Genomic DNA, 25280 nt, shown 5'->3' on the forward strand with positions numbered 1-25280 from the left:
TGGGGCCGGTTCCCCATCTCCCCTGCACACGCACTTCCTGTTTCCTGGCTGAGAGGAAACAGAGATTTCTGGCCCCACCAGGCCTGTTTTCCCTTCCTCTCATTACATTTTTTAAGGATATTAAAAATAAGAATAATGGGCAACTGTGAGGCTGAAAAGCAGGGGCCACCGGGGCTGCAGGCGCTGCAGGGCCACCTGCCTGAGCTCTGGACTCGGGCCTCAGGCCCCAGCAGGAATGGAGGCAAGTTCTCCTTCTGTGCCCCTGTGAAGGCCTGGGCCAGACTGTCCACACCAGGCCTGGAAGCTTGGAGAGCACCCCCAGGGCTACAGGGACCCTCCTCACCCCATCTGACATATGGGGAAACTGAGGCAGAGAAGCCTCCAGGGCCCCTAATGTCCCTGGGGGTCATGATAGCCCCACAAGAGGGACTGATGGGCTGAGGAGACTTGTGACTCCTCCTTTCCCAGAGCCCTCTTCCTCCACTGACCACTGGGTCCAGTGGGCAGTCATCACCAGGGAGAAGGGAGCCCTGCCCCTGTGCCTACCGAGGCTGGGGACGAGGCAGCTCTGGGTCTGTAGCCTTGAGCAGTCAGTGCCCTGAGTCTACGTCCTCTGTAGAGGGGTCCGTTCGTGTGTCCCCTTGCAGGGCGGGCGCAACAGCCCGTGGGAGCACAGCACAGCGCTTGGCAGCGGGAGCTGCTTTCTGGTTACTTCCTGAAAGGCTTCAGGGTGCTCAGCTCCCAGTTTCCCTGTCAGGCAGCATGGGAGGGACAGGATAGCTCCAAGTGGGGGCTGGGGTGCTGCCCTAGTGCCCACCTCCACCAACGCGATCTCAGGAACTTCCCTTTCCGCCCTGGAGATAAAGTGTTTTTTCCCCTCGCCCGCGACAGCCGCCCCACCCACCGGCTTGTTGAGTGGCAGCCCTGCTAGACACAGCTCCCGTCGGGGTCCCAGTCCTAGAGGGTGCACTGGGCCCAGCAACTCCCTTCCTGCTCCCACAGCAAGCTCTGTGAGGTGGAGCTGGCCTCATGGTTGCAGAGCCCGGCGCTGGGACGAGCTGAGGCAGGGCTGAGGACCCTGAGGGGTGACCCCAGACCCTAGCAGCAGCACCAGGTGGGGGCTCGGCTCTGGCCAAGGTCACCCACTCAGCAAGGCTCGCATGGGCCCACTGGGGCCCACTGTGTGTGTTTTCAGGTGGGATCTAGTGCCCACCTGGGGACCCAGGCTCATGGCTGGTGTGTGGCACCTTCCTGCTCCTCCCATCCGACTCTCTTGCGCTTTGGTGTGCACATGTCTCGGCAGACACTTGCCTGCTGGTGAGCAGGGGACTCCGGCCCCTGAGCTCTCACCCCCAGATGTCTTGCTGTGAGACGAGCCTTTCCACAGGGGAGGGTTCTGTGGTCACCTCAGGACATTGCAGAACAACCAGGCCACAACTGATGCACAGCACAGCTGAAAGAAAGACGGACAGCAGCAAGTGCCCCAAGCTGTGGGGCGTGGTGGGCCTGCACTGTGGAGGCCATGGCCCGGAGAATGTCAGGCGCTAGCTGCTGGCTTCTGCCGCTTCTGGGGCCAGCGGCTCCCCAGGAACAGCCCATGTGCATGCCCCAAGAGGACATTCTATGTGCACTTGGAAGGAGCCCCCAGGCACCAGCAGCCTGTTCCCCCAGCAGGCCAAGGTGACAAGCAGTAGCCACATGACAAAAGCAGCTCAGGAGCATCTCGAGGCCCCGACAGGGCAGGGTCTCCTCAGGAGAGCCGTCCCTGGACACAGCACGAGGGCTCTGCGAGGGGCAGGCTCCTACGCTACTATCTTGCTGCCATGGGGTTGGCCCAGCCCCCTCCAAGTGACACAGCCAGCCAGGTGGGGGTGGTGCTTCCCCGTGCCCTGGTCCCCACTGCTCAGTCCCAGGTGCAGGGTGGGCCCTGCTGTCCCCCGTGGGTCTGAGATTGATGCCCATGGAGAAGGGCTCCACCTCAGGCCCCCTTTCTGGAGCTCTAGCAGAACTGAGCCTGGCAGGCAGGGGCCAAGGCCAAGGCGGGTAGAAGTGCCATCCAAACAGGAAATGTGGCGGCTCACCGGGTGGGGATGGTGGCAGGGGGACCTTTCTGACGCTTGGAGGCTGAGCCCACAGGGACATGCTGAGAGCCCAAGAGGAGGCAACACCACCTGGGCCTCTGGCTGGGCTCCGAGTGGGAGGACAGCAGAAAGCCGGGCGTGGGGGGGGAGGCGCCAGGAGGGAGACCGGGAGCAGCAAGGGGAAGGGGCCAACTGTCCCCCAGAGTCTGCCCATGTCCAAGCTCCATCCCCCTACCGCCTTGGGCCAGCAGCTCTGCCCTGGGCCTCTAGGCCTTGTCAACCAAAAGGGTGTCACAGGAGGCACTGCACACACAGGCTTCTAAGACACGGCGGAGGGAGAGCTGTGGGCCCCACCTCAGGACACTGCCAGAACAACAGGCCACAACTTCACTCCCTCTCGGACTGCTCCAGCCTAGGAGTGGTCAGCTCATCAGGCCCACAGTGACCCCTGCCCAGCCACCTCCCTTCCAGCCCTCACTGGGGACCAGTCCCTGGGCCAGACGCAGCCTCTGATGGGAAGGCGCAGCCACGTCTGGCATGAGGCTGGACCTGCGGCTGACAGAGCCATCCTGTCCCTGAGGCCAGCTGCCGCTCCACAGGATAAACAGGAAGCCCACCTCTCCACGGCCCTGGGCTCTGGTCCCTCTTCCTGCAGCCCAGCTCACAGTCTGCACCCACCGCCCCGGGTCTCACACCACCTGGGATGCCCACGCTGGCTTCTGCCAGGGGCTTGATCCGCCCTCTCCTGGGAGCTCAGCGGTGAGGGACCCAAGGAGGGGCCCATGAGGCTCAGGGGCTCTGGCTGACCTTGCCACTCCTCCCCTCTGGCCTGCACACTGTGGGAACGAGGCTGCGTCCCCTCCACCACCCAGCACACTAACAGGTAGGCTGGGGGCAGCTGTGACAATCCAGTCCAATGCAGCCACAGATGGGGATCTGAGGCCCAGTGTGGGAACCAAAGCGCCAGCGTCCCCACCACAGCCTGCCCCTGCCTGGACACCACCCTAAGGGGGTGAGGCCCCAGCTCAGGGCTCTCAGGCCTGGATGGGAGCAGGCCCACCAGGGTCCCACCTGCGGGGCTGCGAGGGGAGGCTGGGCTGGGGTGGAGCTCTCTGCCTGCAGTGGGGGCAGCACAGGCCTGGGTAGGGGCCCGTACCGACTCCTTCAAAGCATTCAGTGATCCCAAACAGGCGCCATCAGAGGGCAGAGGAGAGGGGTATGGCGGAAGTGGGCACCTGCAGGGAGGGAGTAGTGGGACAAGCCAGTGGATCCTGAGACCTCTCCTCGACATACCCCATGTCAGAGCGGAGAGCCTGGACCCCCCCTTGAGGTCCCCTGAGGGATGGGGGAGGCTCAAGGAGCACCCCCCAGGGGTTCAGTTAGGGTACAGGCAAGCCTGGCACTTGGGGCCCTGTGCCAAGGCCCCTTCCCTTGGGTGGGACCTAGTCTTGACTGGGAGGGGCTAGAAGGAGGCAGAACTTGTCAGGAGAGGACCAGAGACAGGAGGGTACAGATTGGGCAAGGCCTTGCTGGCACCCAGGAGCCCAGCACAAGGCATGCAGACACGCAGGGACCCTTGTGCTGAGTGCTAGGGCGAGGGGTGGCCTACCAGCCCTCCAGTGCTGCCAAGTACTTCCAGCCCCTGCCATCCTGGGCAAGGTCTGATGCCTGGACTGTCCAGGTTGGGGGCCAGGAGGAACTGGGGTTCCTGAGAAAGGGAGGAACAGCTACTCCTGAGCAGAGCCTAGAGCGAGTCCTGCTGTCCCTCACGGCTCACCTGGGCCAGATCTCCACCCTCTCTGAGCCTCAGTTTCCCCTTCTGTATACAAAAGGCCCGGATCTAGCCAGCCTGGACAAAGGCTAGTTCCGCCCCTGGGGCCAGAGCAAATCCCTGGGTGTGGGGCTGAGGCAGAGAGAGGCAGGCCCTAGAACCAGGGGCAGAGGGGCCCCTCCAGGCTGGGGCCTGGGTCTCACGGGCCCTGTACACCGGCAGGACACCCTGGCTCTGGTGTGCAAGATGAACTCTTGGGCGGGGGCTGGGGGTTAAAGTGTTAAATGGGAATGAAGACCAGACTCCAGGGAGGCAAGCGTGGAGGGGCATGGGGATGGGGGACTCTGCCTGTGCACTCCTGAAAGAGGCCCCCAAACCCCTCCCACTTTGACCAACAACACCCACATGCCAGGAGCCCCCTTCCGCCATCAAGACCTGGTGGCAAGCACCCCTCTTACTCCCATGGAACAGATGAGGAAACGAGTCTGGGGGATGGACACCATCTGTGGCAGGGTGGGCTCGCCTGGGCCACCAGACAGAAGCCCCTGATCCCTGACAGCCTGATGCCTGCAGCAGCCCATTCCCCTGGCTATGGGGTCTGGGGGCTGACCCTGCTGATGCCCAGGGGCCCAGCAGGGGATTTGCCAAGTTTCTCCCACCTCCCTCTTGGCCTGAAGTATTCATCTGGGCAAGGCAGAGAAAGCTGGGAGCAAGAGAGACTCCCAGGGCCTGAGGAACAAGGGCGTCCCAGGCCTTAGGCAGGCAGGGGCTGACCCCAAAGCAGGGCTCCTGCCCCAAGGACAGCCAAGGTTGTGAGGCCCTGCTCCTGGGCACACTCAGCCCACTGCAGTCTGGGGTGTGACCTTGGGAACTGTTGGCCCTCTGCACAGTGTGCGTCCCACCTCATCCACTGTTAAGGTCTGTGTGCCCAGCCTGGACTCCCACTGCTGAGCTCGAGACCTGGGGGTAAGACCTTATGGAATCTGAGGGGCTCCCACTTTGGCCACCCCAAAGCTCCTGCATCCTTCCCTAGCCTGCCGGAGGCCCAGGAAGGGAGGACAAGGGACTGAGAGCATATTTGGCCCTCCAGGTCCTGAGCACCCTCTTCCCAGAGCACCCCTGCGAAGTGGGTCAGGGCTTTGGGCCTCCATGCCCATCTCTAGGGCAGGGCTTACTGCCCGTGGACAGCTCTTTCTGAAAAGAAAGAGCTCAGATTCCTGGAGAAAGCTGGAGTCTCCCAGTCCACGTCTGTCCCTCCCATCACCCCTCCCATAGCCAACCCTGGGTGGGCCTTAGGACCCACAGGATAGGCTGTTCTCAGACCGTCCAGCCTGTCCTGCCACCCCCAGATCCTTCCAGAGGGGTCCTGCCATGCACCACCTGACCCACTGGCCAAGTCTTCAGCATGGCTGCCCGCTCCCTTGGGCTGGACCCCTCCAAGTTCCCACACTGTGTCATCTGGGGGTGGCTCAAAGATGCAGAAGGTCCCTCTGCCACATGGATGGGCCTGTGGGAAGGCCTTGGCTCCACATCATCTGTCCCACAGTCCTGAGGGCCACCAGCCAGGCTGCAGCTGAGCCAGAGCCCACTCTCTGGCTGCTTCAGGGATAAACCAAGAAGTCCCAGGAGACAGCTCCCCCTCCCTGGCAGCCCGCTGGCCCCTCTCAGCAGCCCCCGCTGCCCCCAGCCTCCTGTTTGTTCGCTGACAGATCCCCGTTATCAGAGGAGAACACACACAGGAAGTCCGGTCGGGAAGGGCCCATCCCAATCCCGATTTACACGGGACCCAGCATAAAAAGCCGCCCTTCCTTGCCCGGGAGGAGCCTCCATGCCCCAGTCGGCCACTCCGCAGGCTGAGATGGAGGCTGCAGCGGACAGGACAGGCGACCAACCTCAGGAGGTGCCTTGGGGTGTCTGGGCCCAACACCCCCACAAGGGGCAGGGACCATGCCTGGCCCGAGTAGGCAGCAGTGGTGGCTGTGGCCAAGCCTGGGCGGCATCAGGTATGGCAGGGTGACTCTGCAGGGGCAGGGAGCGGGCAGAGAGGGCCCTGAGTACCCCCGTGTGGGATGAGGTGGCTGCAGCCCCCGTTGGCTGGGCTTGAACCGGCCAGCTCTGGATGCTGTCCCAGCTGCAATCCCACCTGCCTTTCTGGCTGGTGCTGTCCTCGCTGAGGCTCTGGGCCAAGTACCCACTAGTGGGTGTCCCAGCCTGGACTCCCACCCCTCATCCCTGGCTGCGCAGTGGCTGTGTGCCTCTACAGGGAGACTGAAGACGGCCTGGCTCACAGCCTCACCTCTGCCACCCCCCACGGCTTCCCCAGAGGAACCCCTGGGCTTGGCAGCAAATCTCAGCGGGGCTTGGTTCCCCTCACTATTCCTCTGCTGCAACCCAGTGTGCTGAGGGCTGGGGTCTTCTCAGATTGCCCCTAGTGGACAACACCCCCAGGGAAATCAGGGAAATATGTTGGTCTGGGGATCAGCCCCAAGGGAGGGACCCCAAAGCCCATCTGTAGCACAAATGAGCTATGTGTCCTGGGGGCACAGCATGTGGGGCAGGGAGCAGCACCCCTCTCCTGCTGGGCTGGCTTTGGGGGCTCAATCTCAGGGACAACTTGGAAGGGTGCAATGTGGACACAGGGGGACCTTTTTGGCCCACCCTGTCCACCAAGGAAACCTCCTGTTCTCCTCCCCAGCCCCTAAGTTAGGTAGTAAAGGTCTCAAATCCCCTAAAGCAGCATCAGGTCTTTTGGCCCCCACCCGTGACTTTGGTGCCAAAAGGCCTGTCAAAGAAGGCCCACTGTCCAGGTGAGGAACAGCTGAGGCTCAGCCCAGGTTAGGGCAGGAGGACCAGTGCAAGCACCTCTGAGCTTCCTTTTTTGCTGCATCTTCTCTGCCTGATGGGCAGGAGGGGTGGACTGCTGGCCAAGGGTTGAGCGGCTGCCATAGCTTCAGAGGATGGGGCAGGGGACTCTCCTTCCCAGGGCCTCCAAGCCCTGCTCCCTACTCAGGACTGAGCAAGAGCTTCCCTCTTGGATTTAGGGGGTCAGGAAATCCAGGAGCCCCCATTCCCAACAATAGACATCCCCTTAGACCCACCTTCAGAGGTTTCCAGAATCCGTTGGTCCAGGGCAGAGGCTGCTGAATGGAGAAGGGCGAGGCCTCGCTCAGCGGCTCTCCTTCAGCACACGTGCAGCTCAGAACTGTGGGCCTTCCCCATCCATCTGCAGGCCCCTCACACCACACCCAAGCGTTTTTCTTTGCACCTGGTCCTTAGAGCCAGACTTTGAGCAACAACCCCATTTTACAGATGGGAGCCTAAACCCACCACTGTGGCTGCTCCCTGGGCAGCTCCAAGAGGCCAGTTTGTCTGGGGACTTAGGGTGGAGGTGGGTGAAGGATGGAGTCTATAGGTCTAGTGCAGGTTGCAGGCTGCAGTGCCATGACCACATCAGAGCCTGGACTCAGAGCCCCTTCCCAGCCCCTGGGCCTCAAGGAGACCAAGGATCTGCCAAGGCACTAATCCACATGCCATCTGTGACCTGCAGCCCCTGGCACCAGCGAGTTGTGGTGGCCCACCTCACGTAGAAGAGCAGCAGTCTCCAGTGTGCAGGGGATGAGGAGCTCCCCCACACCCGGTGAGTTCTCAGCAGGCCTCCAGGTGGCAGCCACAGGGCCTGGCCTTGCCAGGAGCACACTTCACCTGTGTGTGCAACCGGTACCTGATCAGGGCCAGGCTCAGGATCCAGGAACTGCCAAGGTGGGTGGGCCAGGGCCTCTCACTCTTGAGATAATCAGGCATGGAAGTGTGATTGTACCAGAGGCACTGTGACACCTTAGCCCTGAACACAAATGTGGAAATTGAAGTGGGGAGAAGAGAGATGATCAACCTAGGAGCCTCTGGAGGTGACCATGGGGATGAGGGGTCTTCAACCCATAGGGAGGAGCTCTCAGTGGTCTTGACTGCCCCAAATAAGACAGACTATGGTTAGGAGGGCAGCTTGAGGTCACACCCAGGACCCATCTGGACACTGCTCTGAGATTCTGGGCGGGTACTGGGTCTCTGGGAGGAGGGTCCTGATGCCTATCCCATAGTGGCTGCAGGTGGAGGTCAAATTAGCTTCTCTTTCTAGCAGGCTGGTGGGTTGGCGGCTCCGATTACCATCCTGGGGCCAACCCTTGGGCTAGCGTTAGCATAGACTCAGTATGGGTGCCCCTTGTCGCATCTGGTTTCCAGCGCTAGCGGAGTCTGGTGACCCCAGCCGCCAAGCGTTCTACCGGCTGCCAGGCTAGGGGCTCCGGAAGGACCAGGACTTGCGATGGGGACTCAGGGGTGCGGGGCAGCGCTGCGAGGCCAACTTGAGCCAAGACCCCGGGTTCTCGCTGGCCCGTTGAGCGTCTCCGGGAGCCCTCGGACGCGGGGCCTCAGTTTCCCCGACCCGCGCAATGGGATCGCGGCGGCACCGTGAGCCCACCAGGCGGGGGCCGGGCTCCGCCGTGGCCGCCAGGTGGGGCGGGGCCGGGGGCGGGGCGGGGCGGGGCTCGGGGCCCCCTCGGCGCGCGGCGGCGGCGGCGGCGGCGCGTGCGCGCCCCGGATCGCGCGGTGAGTGCGGAGGGAGCCGGGGCCCGGGACGTAGGGCGCCGGGGGCGGGAGGTCTGCGGGCCGCTCAGGCGGGACCGGGGAGGCCGGGGCCACCGGGAGCGGAGCTGGGGGCGGTCACCCGGGCGACGCCGAGCGATTGCAGGGACCCAAGAGGTGAGCGCGTGGGGGCCGCGGCTGGGCCGCGCGGGGCTCGCGGACCCCACGCCCAGCCCCGGTCCTGCGGCCGCCCGGGGAGTGGGCCCAGCGGCCTTGAGAAATGGCGCCCCCTGCTGGCGACCTGGCGCCGCGGCCCCTCACCCTGACCCCGGCCTGCGCCCCCCAAGCTGACTCGAGGCCTCGAGGCCCCCACACCGCAACCCAGCCCGGCTGGGCCGTCCAGGGGATGTCACGCTCCATCCCCGCTCCCACCGCACAGAGCCGAGGAGGCGGCGGCAGGAGGCGGGCAGTGGAGAGCGCGCCCCCGCTAAGCGCGTCGGGTCCTCCTGCCTCCCGCGCCCCTCCACCCTCTCCCTGGGCGATAACATCCAGACACCGCTTAGGCGCGAGGAGATGGGGCCCTTAGCCTACGGTGGCCAGGGCTCTCCCACTAAGCACCCAGCCTCCTCCAACCCTGTGTGGGCTGCGGGCGGCCAGTCGGGGAGGGGAGGTGGTGGGCAGGGCCCTTGATTACAGTCGGAGGGGACATGATTGCTTATCAACCTGGAGGCGACGCCACCACCCGCCCGCTGCGCCCCGGGCCCCAGTGGCTGAACGGCGAAGGGAAATGAGACTCTGCCAGCCTTCGCCTGCACCGGCTTTCTCTGGCCTTAGGGAAAGCATGACTTTCAAAAATCGAGTTTCTTTAAGCACGGTTCCCTTTCTAGACAGCCTGAAGTACCTGCGTGCTGTGGATGAATGTTTGGGGCAGAGGGGAGCTGCCCCCAGGCCAAGCTCCACATCCCCCTGCCCAGCACAGGCTAATGAGGCTGCTGGCCCACCTTTTCCTTCCTGTCCCAACTCCCAAGGACCACCTGATTCTTGCCTGGACCAATAGGCCCACCTCCAACGGTTTCCTCCCCCAGGGACCACCTCTAGGGTTAATCTTCCCTAGCCAGGTCTGATTGGCAGGATACACCCCTGTCCAAGAAACTGTCCCTGCCCACTCACAGACTCTGCCCTCCCCTCTACTTCAGCAGAAGCAGGATGTGGGAAGCTCCCCTGCCAGCTGCCTTCCCACCCAGAACCCCACGATACAGGGACCCAGCTTGGAGTTGACCCCAGCTGAGTGACCCAGGAAGCCAGCACAGGCTTCCTTTCCCCTCTGGGTGGGGGTTGGCCAGCAGCCAGGGCTCAGTAACCACCTAGGGCTGTCAGAGCAAGAAGGGCCTCAGAGACCCTCATGGTGTCTGAGGAAGCTGAGTCCTGACATTACCCCAGGCTCCACCCTGCCTGTCTGCTGGCCCTTTCCTGCCCAGTGGAGTGGGGAGGGGGCCCTGCAGGGCTAGGGCAGCCCATGCGAGGAGCCCAGCCCTTGAGAAAGCACCATGTCCAGCCTTGGATGTAACTCACCACCCCGCTGGGCTACCACAGGACAGGAGGCAGATGCCCTTCCCCATGCAGACTCTCCACCCCCAGCATCACTGACTATTAATTCTGGCTGGAGCTTCTTACATTCCCAGGTGGCCTCCCCCTGCCTCCCTGGCCCCCACCCAGAGCCAGGAGAGGGCTGGAGATGGGCTCCGCTGGCATCTGCATTGTGGGTGCCCCTTACTCCCCTAGTTGTGGGCCCTGGGAACACCAGAGACTGCACATGTGCTTCAGACTGGCAGAGATGCTCCTCGTAGCTGTGGCCTTCCTCCCCTGGCCTCAGGATGTGCACCCTGTAATGCCTCCTGGCTGTGGCGCACCTGCTGGTGGAGGCCAGACACCTGCACCTGATAGACTCCACAGTGCCCCCTACTGGCTTTCTATTGGCAGACAAGGACTCAAAGTCCAGAAGGGCTGTGATGGGGTGGCAAGTCCCAGGCTAGGCTGAATTCCAGCTCTGCCCACTAATGCCCTGTTAGCAGACTGGGAGCGGAGGTCAAGCTGGCCCCTGCTTCCTGTGACCACAAGGGCCCTAAAACCAGCCAGGGGAGGGAAGGATGACTGGCCGAGCTGGAGCTTTGGGTGCCCTCAGGTTCAGCTCCCTAGCCCAAAAGGCCCAGATACCTCCTTCCCCAAGAACCCTGGACAGCGGCCTGGCTCTGGCTGGCCACCTGGAGCAGGGGGAGCTGGCATCGATCCTGGGGTCTGTCCCCCTGGTGGGAGGCCCCAGCAAGTGGCTGAGCTAGGCAGGCCTCACAAAGCCGAAGATGCGGACTCCACCAGAGGCTTGGGATAGAGAAGAGTCTGCAGGAGGGCTAATGGGGTCCTGCTTTGTGTCCAGGCCACCCAGAGGAGAAGGCCATCCCTCCTGGACACACAGGCCATGTGGGGCTCCCAGGAGCTGCTTCTAGTGTGGTTTCTGGTGCTGGCTGTGGGTGGCACAGAGCATGTCTACCGGCCCAGGTGAGCCAGGGCTTGGGCCTCAGGGTGCTGGGGTGGGAACCAAGAGCCCTCAGATCCTCCCCAAGGCAGCCTCCAAATCCCAAGGGGATTCCCTGTGGGCTCTCATGGGCCCGGGGCTGGGTGGCTCCTGGCTCTGGGACCTTCTTCTGACCCTGCCTGCCCTGCCACAGCCGCAGGGTGTGTGCGGTGGGAGTTGCCAGGGGCCCCATCTCCGAGTCCTTCGTGCAGCGTGTGTACCAACCGCTCCTCACCACCTGCGATGGGCACCGAGCCTGCAGCACCTACCGGTAAGTGTCCTCAGGACCCCAGACCAACCCTCCAAGGTACCTATCCACCACCTGGCTCAAGAGGGCACCTGACCTGAGATGGCAAGCCAAAGCCAAGGCAGTAGGTCTCAGTTGTCTGAGTCCGAGGACATCACTTCCCAGGGAATCCCCCGTTTTTCCAGGGGCTGTCCACCCATCTGTACCCTTAGCTTCCAGGGTGCTCAGCCCGCCTGCCCACCCTTGACACCATTGGCTAAAGCTTTCTGTGACTTGGGGTGGCAACTGTCTCAGTCCCTCTGGCTGTACCCAGGGCTCCAGTGGTCATCCTCCCCACGACAGTCCCTGAGGGCATGGATGGAGGCCCCCAGGCCCCTATACATCCGTCAGGTTGACACACCAGCCTTGAGGTCCTGCGGCTCAGGACTCAGCTGCAGGCAGGGTCCTTGTTCCTGAGTTTAGGGAGCTTAGCCTGCCCCACCCAGAAATCTTGGGAAAGGGTAGGAAGGAACAGGATAGTTTGTGAGCTCCCCACTAGGGGTAGGAGGCCAGGACTCCAGAACCAGGGGTTCCTGATCCCCAGAGGTAGAAGGTGACAACCCCAGGTGCCAGACCCCAGGGAAATGAAGAAGGCCAAGGTTAAGCTGGTTCTGCCAGTGACCAGCTGCAGGACCAGGTTAGGCCTGCCCCTCTGGCTAGATGCCCTCGTCACAGGCTCGGGATGAAGAGGCACTCACGGGCCTGGCACTGTCCCTGCTCTGTGCCAGGCACAGCTGGGGCTTCTTCAACACTGGAGCAGCCACCTAGGGAAATCCAATGCAGTGACTCTGAATTGACATCCCTGGGGAGAGGACCTCTGAGGACACCTGGGAGTGACCCTGTTCTGGTGCTCAGAAGCTGGCAGACCAAGTGGGCAGGGTAAAGCCAGGCCTGGGCCACCCAATTGTCAGCCCCTCTAAGCAGTCCCCACCCCTACAGCACTATCTACAGGACCGCCTATCGCCGCAGCCCTGGGCCGGCCCCTGCCCGGCCGCAATTCGCCTGCTGCCCTGGCTGGAAGAGGACCAGTGGGCTCCCTGGGGCCTGCGGAGCAGGTGAGGGCAGCAGGTCCCAGGACACTGCCGTCCCCAGGTACTGCCACCCGGGGGCCCTGGAGGGTACCTGGCATCAGGATTCCCGCTCCCAGGTGACCAGCAGGGCACCCCTTGCTGCAGAGTGCCCCCTTCCCTGGCTGCTGACGCAGGGCCCTGTCACCCTACACTGGTGACAGGCCTCCCCTACCCACAGCAATATGCCAGCCACCGTGTGGGAACGGAGGGAGCTGTGTCCATCCAGGCCACTGCCACTGCCCTGCAGGGTGGCAGGGTGACACCTGCCAGACAGGTAAGGTTGGCTGTGCCTCCATGAGGGGCCGGGGAGGTCCTCTGCAGGCACCGCTGACCCCCGTTTCCTAGATGTGGACGAGTGCAGCACTGGAGGAGCCGGCTGTCCCCAGCGCTGTGTCAACACTGCAGGCAGCTACTGGTGCCAGTGCTGGGAGGGGCACGGCCCGTCTGCAGACGGCACACTCTGCCTGCCCAAGGGAGGGCCCCCCAGGGTGGCCCCAGGTCCCACAACAGGTGAGCTCACCCCTCCACCCTTACTGCTGCGCCTGGCCTGGGGCAGTGGGCAGGTGGGTGGGCATCACCCTAGATGATCGCCACGTAAGCTCAGCTGGTGCTTCCCCACTGCACAGGGCAGTCAGCCCTGGCCTGGGTTAGCATCACACAGAGAGGACTGAGCCCAGGTGGCTGGGCTGCTGGGCAGTTCTGTGGGTGGAAGGAGCAGGAGGCCCTGCCCCCAGGGTTCCCGGAAGGCACTGAGGGGAGGTTTCCCTGAGGCCTCGCCTCAGCCAAGAGATGCAAGCACCAGCAACCTGGAGAATCACCGTGCCTCCGCTGGTGACGGGGCATTATTACTTTTGGTACGCGCTGTGACACTTCAAACTCGTACCGTGAGTAATAATGCGCCGTCAGCAGCCCCGCACCAGGAGCGCCTCGGACCCCGGGTCAGCACAGCAAGCCTGGCCCTGCACCAAGGGGCAGGGTGGGGGCTGGACGTGCCAGGCGGTCCTCAGGATCAGAGGCCAGCCTCAGGATTGGGTGGGGTGGGGTGGGGACCACCCTCTTGACCACACCTGGATCTGCCTGCAGGAGTGGACAGCATGGTGAGAGAGGAGGTGCGTCAGCTACAGTCCCGGGTGGACATGCTGGAGCAGGTGAGGACTGGGGGGACCTCCCTGATCCTATGGAGGGCCACAGATCCCCCTCGGCCTCCCAGGACATGACTCTCCCTGAGGGATGGTTGTGAGGCTCCATGGGGCAGCCCAAAGGCCCCCCTTTCCTTCTTCCAGAAGTCCAGGGGCTCTTTGGGCTGGGGCAGTGGGACACTGGCTGGGACTCTTGGCCAGGAGGAGCTGAGCTTGGATACCCCTCCCCAGGCCATGCTTGGAGTGGGAGCCCAGACCCAGAGCCCACCTCCACTTGCCATAGCAGGTCAAGCTTTTGCTGGCCTTCCCACAAAGCCATGGGCTCTGAGACCCTTCTCGTCCCTCTACCGAAACTTAAGACCTTAGGACCAGGTGCCCAGGCCTTGGCCTGTCTGACGTCCTTCAGGCCCACCCAGCTTTTGCCCTTCAAGCAGCAGCTTCCTCTAGTGGCGAGAAGAGCCCTGTTGCCAGAGCTGGGGGCCAGCCCTGCCCAGCCCTGCCTGGGCTTAAGTCTTATGCAAGCGCAGGAGGGGCTGGCCCTGGGTCGTCAGCCTCCTGCATCTCCACAGAAGCTGCAGCTGGTGCTCGCCCCACTGCACAGCCTGGCCTCGCGGGCCGTGGAACAGGGACTCCAGGACCCTGGCCGCCTCCTGGCCCACTCACTGCAGCAGCTGGACCGCATTGACTCACTGAGCGAGCAGATATCCTTCCTGGAGGAGCAGCTGGGGTCTTGTGAGTGCCACAGCCACCTGCCCTGGAAGCTTGGGAACCATCTTGGGCCAGTGTGGCCACCAAGGGGACAGGCAGGTCTGACTGTTGACACGGCCCCCTCTTCTGCCTCTAGGCTCATGCAAGAAGGAGCTGTGAGGACCCTTCCGCACTGCAGGCTGCACTGACCCACCCCAGCTCCCCTACCTCTAGTCCCCTAGCTGGGCCCGATGCCAGTCCTGGTGATGGCTGTGGGCAGGCTGGGAAGGGCCCTTTCTTTGTCTAACTGCCTTAGAAGGCTCCCAGGGAGGACTTATGTGTGGGGTGAGGTCCTCTGCATGAACGCTTTCCCGTCATGGCTGGATTTTCCAGGGCCTGGTGGGTCGGAGGCCAGGGAAGGTACGGGGGCTGCATGCCCAGGGCTGGGGACCACTGGGGCTCACTGGGCAGTATGCCTGGACCAGGGCAGAGGCCTGTCTTGTGTCTGCCAGAATAAAATCAAGACTTGAGCTGCTGTCCATGGATGGTTTGGGGTAGGAGGAAGGTGCTGCCCTGCGCAGACCCACTGCCATGGTGGGGTTCAGGGAAGGCACTCCAGGCCCACCACACCAGGCTCCCGGTGCTGTCAGGGCTGAGGCAGGTGGCCGTGAGCTTCCGAGGTCGTGATCGCCACGTAAGCTCAGCTGGTGCTTCCCCACTGCACAGCTGGCCTCTGTCCCCCGTCTCCAGGCAGTCAGTCACCCTGCCCCCTCAACCCCTCACAGCCATGAGGAAGGCACTGTGGGTGACGGTAGCCCACCCTGCTGGGGCTGGAGGCCTTCTCACTGGACCCTGGGAGGGCAGCTAGCCCAGCAGTTTGGGCAGGGGGCAGCACAGGCAGCCTGGAAGATTGCCCCTGGACAGAGACCTGGGAAGCCCCTGCCCATCCTCTAAGTGACCACAGCTCAACAATTACTTCCAAGAGTTCATTTATAAAAAAGAACTGAGTACAACACTGACCCACAGACATCCTTGAAGCCGGTGGGAGCCGCAGACCCTGCCCTCCAGCTCCCTGTGGCCCAGGCGGGGTGAAACCAGGCAGTCCCAGCCCCCAAGCCTCTTCTCTCCCCGAAGGCCTGATGCAGGCCATGGCCTGGACCCCTGAGCCTGACTCTGCACCCTGTGGGCCCTGCAGATATACCAGGACCTGGCCAGGGCAGAGGTGTGGCCTCAGTCTGGACATCCCAGGGCTCTCAGTTTCCCCCGAAGGCTTGGGGCTAAGCCTGCCTGAGGCCACATACCAGATCCTGGGGACACAGGCATGAGGGTGAGGTCCCTCATGCTGGCTGCTTCCAGCTCACTCCTGGAAGAGACATCAGGGGCCTTCATCTGAGGCCAGTGACAAAGGGCTTCCTGCTTCCAGGGTCCAAGTGAGAGCCGGGAGCCGGGGAGCCAGACACGGTGATATTTGGCAGCCTGGGAGGGGGTGTCTCTCTGTCCATTCCTAGTCTTCTGCCTCCCGCCTGCCCTGCCCCAGGTCCCCCACCCCATGGCCAGGGCTACTGGGCTGGCTGGACAGCAGGTCCCTCAATGGCCCCGTTCTCCTGGGGATTCCTGGACAAGTGGAAAAAGGTGCTCCTCATGGCGTGGTGGCAAGTGTCCATGAGCTTGGGAATGTCGGCCACGGTGAGGCCACTGGTGGGGACGGCATCCAGCACCTGGACCTTGATTATTCCTGGGGTGGACAGTGGTATCAGCAGCTGGGGGCCACCTGCTGCTGCCCCAGCCTTGCCCCCACCGGCCACCCTGTCCTGAGCCTGAGCCTTGAGACCTAGACCTGGAGGGCTGGGCCCACCCAGCTCCTGGCCATTGTGGGCTTGTCCTGAGGCGATGCTGACCAATAAAGCTGCTCCCAAGTGCGCACAGGGTGCTTGCCATGGTCTCCCCCACCCGGTGACCACCAATGGCCACACAGGACACTCCCACCCCAGAAAGCCCCCTCTACCCCTCCTGGCCAGCCCCCACTGCACCCCGACATCTGTCCTCAGCAGTTTGGGCTGTGGGGAGATGGAGTTTGGCTCCTCCCCTACTGCCTTCAACCTCTGACCCCCCCAGATAAGCAAGAGTGGCATCAGGGCCCCCGCCTGAAGCCAGCACTGCTGGACAGGCCAGCTCTGTGGCCAGTGGTGGTTCCCTGGGCTGCCCATGTAGCGCCAGGACTGGACGGTCAGTGACCACTTCCACAGGTCCCACCTACAAGCCTGCTTGGGCCCTTCCACCCTTCTGGAGCCTTAGTTTCCTCATCTGAAAAACAGACCCTCTACAGCCCCCTTGCAGGGCCACAGGCCCACGGTGGGGTCACTCCACTGAGCAGCCATCAGGAACAGGGCCCTGGGTATGAGGCTGGCAGGGGCTCACCTGAGGTGAAGAGCTTGGTCTTGAGGTTGTAGAAGGAAGAGAAAGAGGAGTACACCACAGGAACAATGGGCACCTGCCACAGGGACACGCCAGGCTGAGCGGGCCTGGCCCTGCCCTGCCCACCCTCCCTTCCCACCTGTCCCCCAACTCAGGAGGCCAGTGCAGCACTACCCAGGGGAGGGGATGGTGCCTCCTGACATTCCTTGAAGGCCCCAGGGTCAGAGCCACCAGTGACAGGTGGCACCTGGGGATGATCATTAACCCAGACTGTCATGGGACCTTGGGACATGGGCAGGCAGACTGCAGAGGAGCAGGCCCTGGGGAGACAGGTGACTGGGAAATCTCTCTTCTCCCAGGCCTTGCCAGTCTAGCCCCGACCCCACGGCCACTGGCAAGGTAGAAATGACTCCAGCCCCAGGCCCAGGCAGGAGTGTCTTCTGCCCCTTGGCTAGAGGCTCGGGCCAGAGAGCAGGGTGGCTGCAGGCATGTGGGTCCTAGGTGCAACTTCTGTGTCAGCTCAGGGTGCTGGGAAGAGCCTCAGGACTAGGCACTAGGGCACTGGAGGCCACCCACCATAGGGGCAGAGGAGAATACGTCTACTGAGCTGTGACCAGTCCAGCGTTCGGAAGACCCTTTCCCTGACCCTGGACAGTGGCTTCCCCCCAACATGAGTCTCCCCAGCATAGAGCAAGAGCTAGTGGGCCCCCTTCACCCTCCAGGAGATCCCTTCTCCATGGTGGATACCCCCTGGGCTCCCACAACACCTCTGGGCCTCATTACTGCCCCTGAAGGCTGAGGACCATGAGGCCACGACCCATGCCCGTGTGCTCTGTAGCCTGCCATCCCGGCCAGCCCACTCCCTGGAGGAGTGCTCAGCACAAGCCAGCACAGACAGGGCTCAGCAAGCAGGCCTGGCTCCTCGCCTTGGTCCCTGCTCCTCAAAACCCCCTACTGAGGCAGGCCACTGGCTCTCAGGTGCTGCCGGGGGCAGCCAGTTGCCTGGGCTGGAGGGAGTACTGACCTTAACTGCCCAGTGGTAGAGGGCCCAAGGGCGCCCACCTCAGCATGTGGTGATGAGGCCCTGTCCCCGCCCAGTGCAAGGGATCCCTGAGCCCCATCAGTCACCTTCAGCCTTGAGCCACCCTGACCTGGGCTCCCACCTACCTGGGCCTGCACTGCCAGGTGGAAGGCACCTTTCTTGAAGGGCAGCAGGTCCCCGTTGTCATTGCGTGTGCCCTCGGGGTAGATCCACACTTTGAGCTGCGGGGAGAGAGGAGCCGACTATATCCCGGGCTGTCCACTGCCACCTGGGCCACCCCAGGGAGGCCTCGCTGCCCCTCCTGGGACCACGCAGTGTGGAGTGGGTCCTGAGTGCCCCGTGCAACCCGCAGACTCCTTCTGCCAACAGCCACACCGCGGCCCACACTCACATTCTCCTTGGCCATGCGCTCGCCCAGGTCCGCCATCACGGTCAGGGCAGTGCTGGAGCGCTGCCGGTTGATGAAGAAGACGCCCCCGAGGTACATGACCAGGCCCACTGGCCCCAGGAACAGGAGCTCCCGCTTGGCGATCTGCACACAGCGCTTGGGGAGGATCTCCATGAGGCCTGCCGGAAGCAGGGGACGACCCAGGAGGGGCAGAGGGAGACCAGGACCATGAGAGAGAGGGGCAGAGACAGGCGCAAGAGACGGAGAGAGACACAGAGGCAGAGAGACAGGAGATGGAGAGACAGAGACACAGAGGGAGAGGGAGACAGAGATAAGACAGAAGACACAGAGTGACAGAGGCAGAGACATAGGGGAGAGACAGAGACAGGACAGTGTCATCCCAAATGGACCCCTCACCAGGAAAGAGAGAGGTGACCCCCTGTTCCCCACTGCCCACCTGGCACTCCATCTGGTCTTTGGCCTGACCATCTTTTGGGGAGGTACCCAGCCTGGGTTGCAGTATAGCCCTGTGCCCAGTGTCAGACACAGGCAGCCGGTTGCTTTTACTGTCCAGCCTAAGGGAAGCCAGTGGCTGGAGGGACATCCAGGTCCCCTTCCCATGTCTGCCCAGCACCTGGCTCACCTGCCCACCCCCCCAGGAGCAGAGCACGCATGCCTCTGGTGGCCTACCCATCATGTCCAGGATGCTCTGGTGGTTGGAGATGATGACACAGGGCCGGTCCACCTCCAGGTTCTCCCGGCCCTTGATGTCAAAACGAAGGCCGTAGGCATACTTAAAGGACCGTACAAACCAGCTGATGATCCTGTGGACAGAGGCAGCAGTGAGCAGAGGTCAGTGGCCAGGGGCGTGGCCTAAGGCCTAGGGAAGGAGTGGGGGCCAGGTAGGGAGAAGATGCTGTCCAGGGCCCAGCCTGCCTCTGCCACAGCAGCAGATGGCAAGACAAAGGGTTCAGGAGTCAGGCACTGGATCCTGGGGGTGGCGGGGCTGCTGGCCTCCCCTGCACCATGCTTGCTCAGCCCGCCCAAGGGAGCGTGCCTGGCAGGCAGGTGGGTCCCACCCAGGAGTGGGTGAGGCTAATGATGGACAAGATGGGGTGAGAGGGGTCCCAGCACCCTGCAGAGGCCTGGCCTCCCAGGGGACATCTCAAGTCTCCTATATCCAGTCCTGACACCCAGAGACTGTGTCCACAGTGCTGACCAGGCCAGAGGGATGTGGGGTTAGGGGTGGCCTTGGCCCAGCTTTGCACACATCTGGGACAGGACAGGACATTGCCAGTCAGGAGGTTAGCCCATGAGGAGACAGAGCCCAAAGGCACAGGCTCACTCCACAGCCCTCAGCAGGGAGCCTGATCCTTCCCAGCCCTGTGGACAGCAGGTGTCAGGGGATGTGCCACCCAATGACCTGGGGGCTATGGCCCCACACCCTCCGCTGTCCACGCAGATGAGTGCAGCCCTGTCATGTGATCCCCCAGTCCCAAGGGGAAGAGGGACCCCATCCACAGGTCAGTGAAGTAGCTCCCCAGGCTCCGAGCGCAGGCTCACAGCAGAGCAGAGGCATCGGCCAGGGTCCCACTCCAACCATGGCAAAAGACACCGTCACATACAGGGCCCTGACCCTCCTCAGGGGTCACCTCTGCACATCAGGCAGGCTCACCCTGCTCTGCTGCCCTCGCCACGTCCATCCACAGAACACCCACCTTCCTGCACAGACTGCCCCGCTGCCCAAGCCCTGGAAACTGCCTTTGCCCTGTCTCCACAGCTGAATCTGAGACCCCACAGGACAGGTCCTTCTGTGACCAAAGCCCAGGCTCCTGACCAGCTGTCTTGCCACAAGGCTGACTCCAGGGAGGGGCAGCTCTCCTGGTGAGGAAGCTGCCTCTCACGGAGGCTCAGGGTTTAATTGGGGTAACTAAGCCAGCCACTGTCCCCAGGTCCGAGAAGCCTGTGCCTGTTCCTCAGATCTGCTGGGCCATCTCCTCTCTAGGACAGACCTGCCCGCCATCCCCACCCATGGGGGGGTATGGGCTGGTCCTGGATCCTGGACACTGGTAGGGAGAACTGGTTGGCTCTTTGGGGTCCATGCCATTTTCCCACCTGTAAAACACAGCTCCTGGGAGTAAGTGAGGATTGAAGACACACTCAGACAACTCACAAGAAAACTAAAAAGGCAAATGTCCGATACATATGGAAAGCAGCTCACTCACTAGTTATCAAAGAAAGTCAAACTGAAACAGGAACCTATCTTCACTCTTCACATTGTCACAGATAGGGCCGGACTGAAACTGAAAGCAGGAGGTGTGGCCAGAGCTGGGGAAAGGGGCGCTGACCGGGAGCATCTGTGGGGAGGGCAGCACCAGAAGCCCTGAGCACCTGGTCTCCTTGGCCCTGAGTGGCTCTGCCAGGAATTCTCCCCATGGCAGCAGAGGGCTGAATGCAGAGCTGGGGAAACAAAAATGCCCACAGGCACCTGGAAGGCCAGGCAGAAGGGCTCTAGGCCCACCTCTCAGCTCCCAAAGCAGAGGAAACGGCAACTGAGATCCCTTTACTGCAGAGGGCATTCATATGACTTTAGTTCTTGGTGCTGGGAGTGGAACCCAGGGACTTGGTGCTAGGCAAGGGCTCTGCACTGAGCCACATCCCAGCCCAGAACTCACAGGGTTCACACGGATTGAGCATTCCTGACCCTAAATTCCAAATGCTCCAAACTCCTGAAGATTTTGGACATGACCACACAAGTACAAAATGCCACACCTGACCTCATGCAAGAGGCAGTAGTCAAAAGAGAGGTGCACTGGCAACACTGGCAATACCCACAGAATTACGTCCAGGCGTACAAGATGCCCACGGAACACAAATGACCTGTGTCTAGACTTGGGTACCCACGATATGTCATTATGTATGTGTAAACTTTCCCAAGTTCAAAGCCATCCGAAACCTGAAAAACTTCTAGTCCCAAGCACTTTGGATAAAGAATCTTCAACCTTACTACAAATATCGGCACTTCCACTTGTGGCCGCATGGGGGAGTCTCGGGCCACATCGGGAAAGGGACTGTGGTCCTCTGGCAGTGGGGTATTCCCCAATTTCCATGCCCCTCTTCTTTTCTCTTGCTCTCTCTTTCCAGTACGGGGATGGAACCCAGGCTCTCATGCATGCTAGGCACCCGCCCTACTTCCGAGCTCTACCCCAGCCCCCACATTCTAAACTGCAGTAAAACAGAAGGTAAACTGTACCATCCTGGGCTGGGGTCACCTGAAGCCCAAGGGTTGTGCCCAGTGCCCAGCCCAGTGTTCCAGAATTACTGCTGCCAGATGCCAGGTAGGACTTGGGGTCTCCTGGCTCCCTGATGTGGCCTGGGGCAATGCCCTTGACCTCCTAAGTTTCTGCTACCACCTGGGAAAGGGGAAGGATGCAGAGGAGTGCCACTCCAGGAGGCTGGGTGGCTGGTGACCCTGGACTGAGGACCAATGGCGGCTGTGACAGGACTCCACAAGAAAGAACCCACAGTAACTCAGAGTAAAGGGTGCCACGACCTGCCCAGCCCCTCCCGCCAGCACCTGCTCCAGCAGCGGGAGGCAGTTCAAGGCCAGAGACCAGGCCACCAGCCTGGCTGTCCTCGTGGACGGCCACCAACTGACCCTTGCCCTCAGCTGCTGGGCTTGGGTTGGGCTGCTCCCTGGAGACCCAGGCACACTCTTTGGGCAAGACTGGCCAGAAGGCTAAGAGGACCTGGGAGGGCTCACTCAGAGCAGCCCTGCTGGCAAAGAGCAGGCAGGACCACTGATGGCCAGAGTACAGGAGGCCTGAGCAAGGCCCCTGACAGACCAGGGAGCTTTCCAACCAGTGTCCCAGAAAGGGAGCACCAGGGGGAGGGGCTCCCGGTCTGAGCAATGGGGGCTGGGGGAGGTGGGACCAGGGAGCCAGGCTTCCCTGAAACCCTCCTCCTTTGGGACCAGGGCCCAGCAAAGCACTGTGTCCTGTCCATGCATCTGTCCCAGGACCCAGGGCCCAGCAACGCCCTTCTCCACTCCCCAGGTGCATAGGTGCAGGGGACAAGTTGCTGTGCAGCCATGTCCTGGCCACTTGGTGCAAGAAGAAGTTCTGCTGGCGCCTTCCTCTCCCACCACCACGGTGGCATCTGGGACCCTAAGGATGGTGGGGCCAAGGGTGGGGCCCCCAAAGGAATTTGGGGCCAAGAAAGTAATCTTCCCTGTTGGCTGAACCTGTCCTCAGGGCCTCCTGAGGATAGGTTCAGCCAACACAGAGCTTCTTTGGGCTTCACTTCCTGCGTGTGTGGGTATAACTGAGGCAGCTCCCAGCCACCCTGCCCCAGCGCCCTAGGAGCACACAGGGAAGGACTCTGTGGGCACCTGCCTGGAACCCGGAGGAAGGGCCCATGCCTGGGCCACTGCCCAGGAGAAGTGGAAAGGGAGTAGAGGGGCAGCCCTGCTCTCCCCCCCAGTTCAGGACTCCCCAGGCACCAGCCTCCAGCTCATAGCGCTGGGGTGGGCACAGAGGGAAAGCCAGGAGCACTTTGGAGCCACTGCCTGCGGGTTCAAACCCCAGCGGTGTCTCACCCTGGCTTTGAGACCCTGGACACTCACCTTTCCTCCTCCCATCTCACTGCCAAGCCTCTGAACCTCAGTCTCTTCATCAGACCAGGGAGCTTTCCAACCAGTGTCCCAGAAAGGGAGCACCAGGGGGAGGGGCTTCCGGTCTGAGCAATGGGGGCACTGCAGCACACAGGAGGGCCCTTTCCCCTGAGTCTCCACCTCCCATGCTCCTGGCTCCCTTCCCTGACCAGCCACCCAGGGACTGCACCCCTCATTCCCTGCTTTTCAACCCGCCCTGTGCCTGCCCCTGGAGGCCTTCCCATTCACAGCACCCACTTTTCCTCACTGCTGGGAGTCGTCACAGGGATTCTGGGAGTCTGGTGCAGAAGGCAGGGCTGTGGGCTCCTAGGCCTCCAGCCCTGCCCCACCCTCCAGCCCTCCCTTCCCTAGGGAACCCATGTGTGGGCAGAAACAAACACCTGTGTTACCCAGCAGTGTCCCAGAGGCCGTGGGCCCTTTACCTGGTGCCAATCAGGAGAGCCTCTAGGGACCTGAGGGTTCTAGCTGGCCAGACTCTCTGGCCCCTGGCTGCGCAGGCAGGGTAGAAGGTGGGACAGTGCTGGTTTGGCTAGCCTGCTGGGTTCATCCACCCTCAGAGAGGGTAGCTGGTGATTGGATTTGGCCCTTGGGCAGCAACAGACCTGGAAGAGCCCGCCAGGCCTCTCCAGACTAGGACATGCTGGTGGAGAGGACACCAAGGAGCTACAAAGGTTCCAGGGACTTCCACTTCATATTTGCTGAAAACAGAGCCCAGCCCTGGGCCCAGGACACCTGCGGCCTCAGAACCCTCTGCTGGCCCGGCCTAGGAAGGATATCACCCCCCAAGGAGCATATCTGCCTGGTACTTTCCAGACCCAGTGGGCCCTTCCTGAGGTCCACACCCTCCACTTTGCTCTGAAGTGCCCAGGGACTTAGGGAGGCTCCCCCAAGGGAACCTCTTTTATCTCCCCAGGCAGTTTCCAGCCTGCAGGGGAGCTGGCCCTTGCACATCATGGCCCTTGCACATCAGGCCTTCAGTGTTTCATGCATGGCCTAGGGTATCTGTCCTGAGGATGAACTACCTATTAGAAGGGAAATGCCTGGGCTGCCCCTGGGGTCTGCTCCCCTGGACACTGGTCAGAGAGGAGATGGGTCGTCACAAAACACCCACCAGACCCCTGCTCTGCTCCTCAAATCCACTCTCTATCACCCTTTGTATCTGGGCTTCTCAGGCAAAGCACAAGTCCCTGAAAAAGAGCCTGAGATAATGAAATATGGACCAGACTGAGCAGTGTCACCTCCATTGCCAAGACCCACAAAGGGCAGAGATGATGGAAAGTCAGGACACCCTCTCACCCACTGTGCCTGTTAACACAGAAGGAGGTAGGGCTTCAGGGACCACAATGTCCCCATCCTAGGCCAAAGCCAAGAGGCCATTGCAAAAGCCACCAGCTGGACAGTCCAAACAGGGCAGAGAGAAATGTAGCAACAGTCCCTGGGGATGGGGATGGGGAACAGGCGAAGGGGCAGGAAAGGCTCCTCCCAGGCAGCCACCAACGGTTCTTGTCAACCCAAACTGTTCTCTTCCCTTGCTCAACCCCAGGGCCAAGCTTCCCTGCTCTGAGAGGTGTCCAGAGGAAACTCTCGGCAACTGCCACATTCCTTCCCGTCCCTGCGAGTGCTTGCGGGGGGCCGCAGGGGCCAACACCTCCCTCCCTCCACACGGAAGTAGCGCCTCTCAGGTCTCCCCACCTGCCCAAGAGAAGGAAGCAGAAACACGTTCATCACCTGCGCGTCAGCAGGGGACCCAGGGAGAGGTCAAGGATCACTCTGCCGCGTGAGCGCCCCGTCCAGTGGCGCTGGGGAAAGTTTCCCCGCCGGTGAAGCAGGACGGGCCTCTCCCCGCGCGGCCCAACCCCTTCCTCCCAGAAAGGTGCCCCCACCGCCAGCCGGCGCGCTAGGGCGGGCGCAGGGACGCCAGAGCTGAGGAAATGCCGGCGCAAGGGCGCGGGGACATTGTGACGCCGGCTCCCGGGTCCCGGGCGCCGGCCCGGGCCGCGCTCCCCGCCGGGCGGGCGGGGCAGGAAGAGGGGAGGGGAGCGGAAAGTTAGCGAAGCGGAAGCGGCGGCGGGCTCCCCCACCCGCCCGCGCCCGGCGCTTGCCTCATGTTCTCCACGGTGCGGCCGCCGTGGCGCAGCAGGCAGACGGCCGAGGCCACGGCGGAGACGGACAGGCAGAGCAAGCAGTAGAGGCTGATCTTGGCGTAGAACCTGGCCGCGCGGCTCAGCTGCACGAGCAGCAGCAGCAGCAGCAGCGCCGCCGTCAGCCACGGCCACAGGTCCATGGCCCGCCGCGCACACGGCCCGCGCCCAGCCCCGACGGCCGCCCGCGCGCCCCGCGCGCCCGCGCCCCTTATTGCGAGGGCGGAGGGCGGGGCGGCCGGTGGAGGGAGGCGCGCGGCGCGGCGGGCTAGGTGCGGCCGCCTGCCCCGCCCCACGCCCCGGGCACTGGCCCGCCCGCCGCCCCGCCCGGGGCGCCCACCCCTTATTGCCTCGGGTCACAAGGGCTCGGCCCAGACTCCACCCCACCTGGGACCCCAGTCGGGTACCCGGCTCCCCGGGCTCTGCCTCTGCCCGCCCGCG

The 25280-nt window shown here is 62.7% G+C and overlaps 2 protein-coding genes across 6 annotated transcripts; one reads left to right on the top strand and one right to left on the bottom strand.

Annotated features, from left to right (window-relative positions):
- Window positions 1–5658: 5658 nt before the first annotated feature.
- Egfl7 (EGF like domain multiple 7) lies at window positions 5659–14711 on the top strand. Of its 4 annotated transcripts, XM_071601173.1 has the most exons (10): window positions 5659–5855; window positions 7400–7489; window positions 10862–10983; window positions 11154–11270; window positions 12225–12340; window positions 12517–12629; window positions 12701–12865; window positions 13439–13503; window positions 14064–14226; window positions 14339–14711. In XM_071601173.1, the coding sequence occupies exons 1-10, from the start codon at window positions 5681–5683 to the stop codon at window positions 14359–14361; spliced, it is 1149 nt and encodes a 382-aa protein (XP_071457274.1). In that variant the 5' UTR covers window positions 5659–5680; the 3' UTR covers window positions 14362–14711. The 4 variants fall into 4 exon arrangements, with proteins under 4 accessions (XP_071457274.1, XP_071457275.1, XP_071457276.1 ...); XM_071601174.1 differs by lacking the exon at window positions 5659–5855 and having other exon boundaries at window positions 7401–7489; window positions 12534–12629; XM_071601175.1 differs by lacking the exons at window positions 5659–5855; window positions 14339–14711 and having other exon boundaries at window positions 7401–7489; window positions 12225–12432; window positions 12534–12629; window positions 14064–14151.
- A 442-nt stretch (window positions 14712–15153) lies between these two features.
- Window positions 15154–25047, bottom strand: Agpat2 (1-acylglycerol-3-phosphate O-acyltransferase 2). Of its 2 annotated transcripts, none has more exons than XM_027941734.2 (6): window positions 24801–25047; window positions 18717–18850; window positions 18030–18205; window positions 17764–17859; window positions 16600–16672; window positions 15154–15916 (listed from the first exon to the last, which is right to left on the bottom strand). In XM_027941734.2, the coding sequence occupies exons 1-6, from the start codon at window positions 24980–24982 to the stop codon at window positions 15741–15743; spliced, it is 837 nt and encodes a 278-aa protein (XP_027797535.1). In that variant the 5' UTR covers window positions 24983–25047; the 3' UTR covers window positions 15154–15740. The 2 variants fall into 2 exon arrangements, with proteins under 2 accessions (XP_027797535.1, XP_071457278.1); XM_071601177.1 differs by lacking the exon at window positions 24801–25047 and adding an exon at window positions 22651–22753.
- Between the last annotated feature and the right edge of the window lie 233 nt (window positions 25048–25280).

The sequence above is a fragment of the Marmota flaviventris genome, chromosome 13 (genome assembly GCF_047511675.1).
Source record: "Marmota flaviventris isolate mMarFla1 chromosome 13, mMarFla1.hap1, whole genome shotgun sequence".
NCBI lineage: Eukaryota > Metazoa > Chordata > Mammalia > Rodentia > Sciuridae > Marmota > Marmota flaviventris.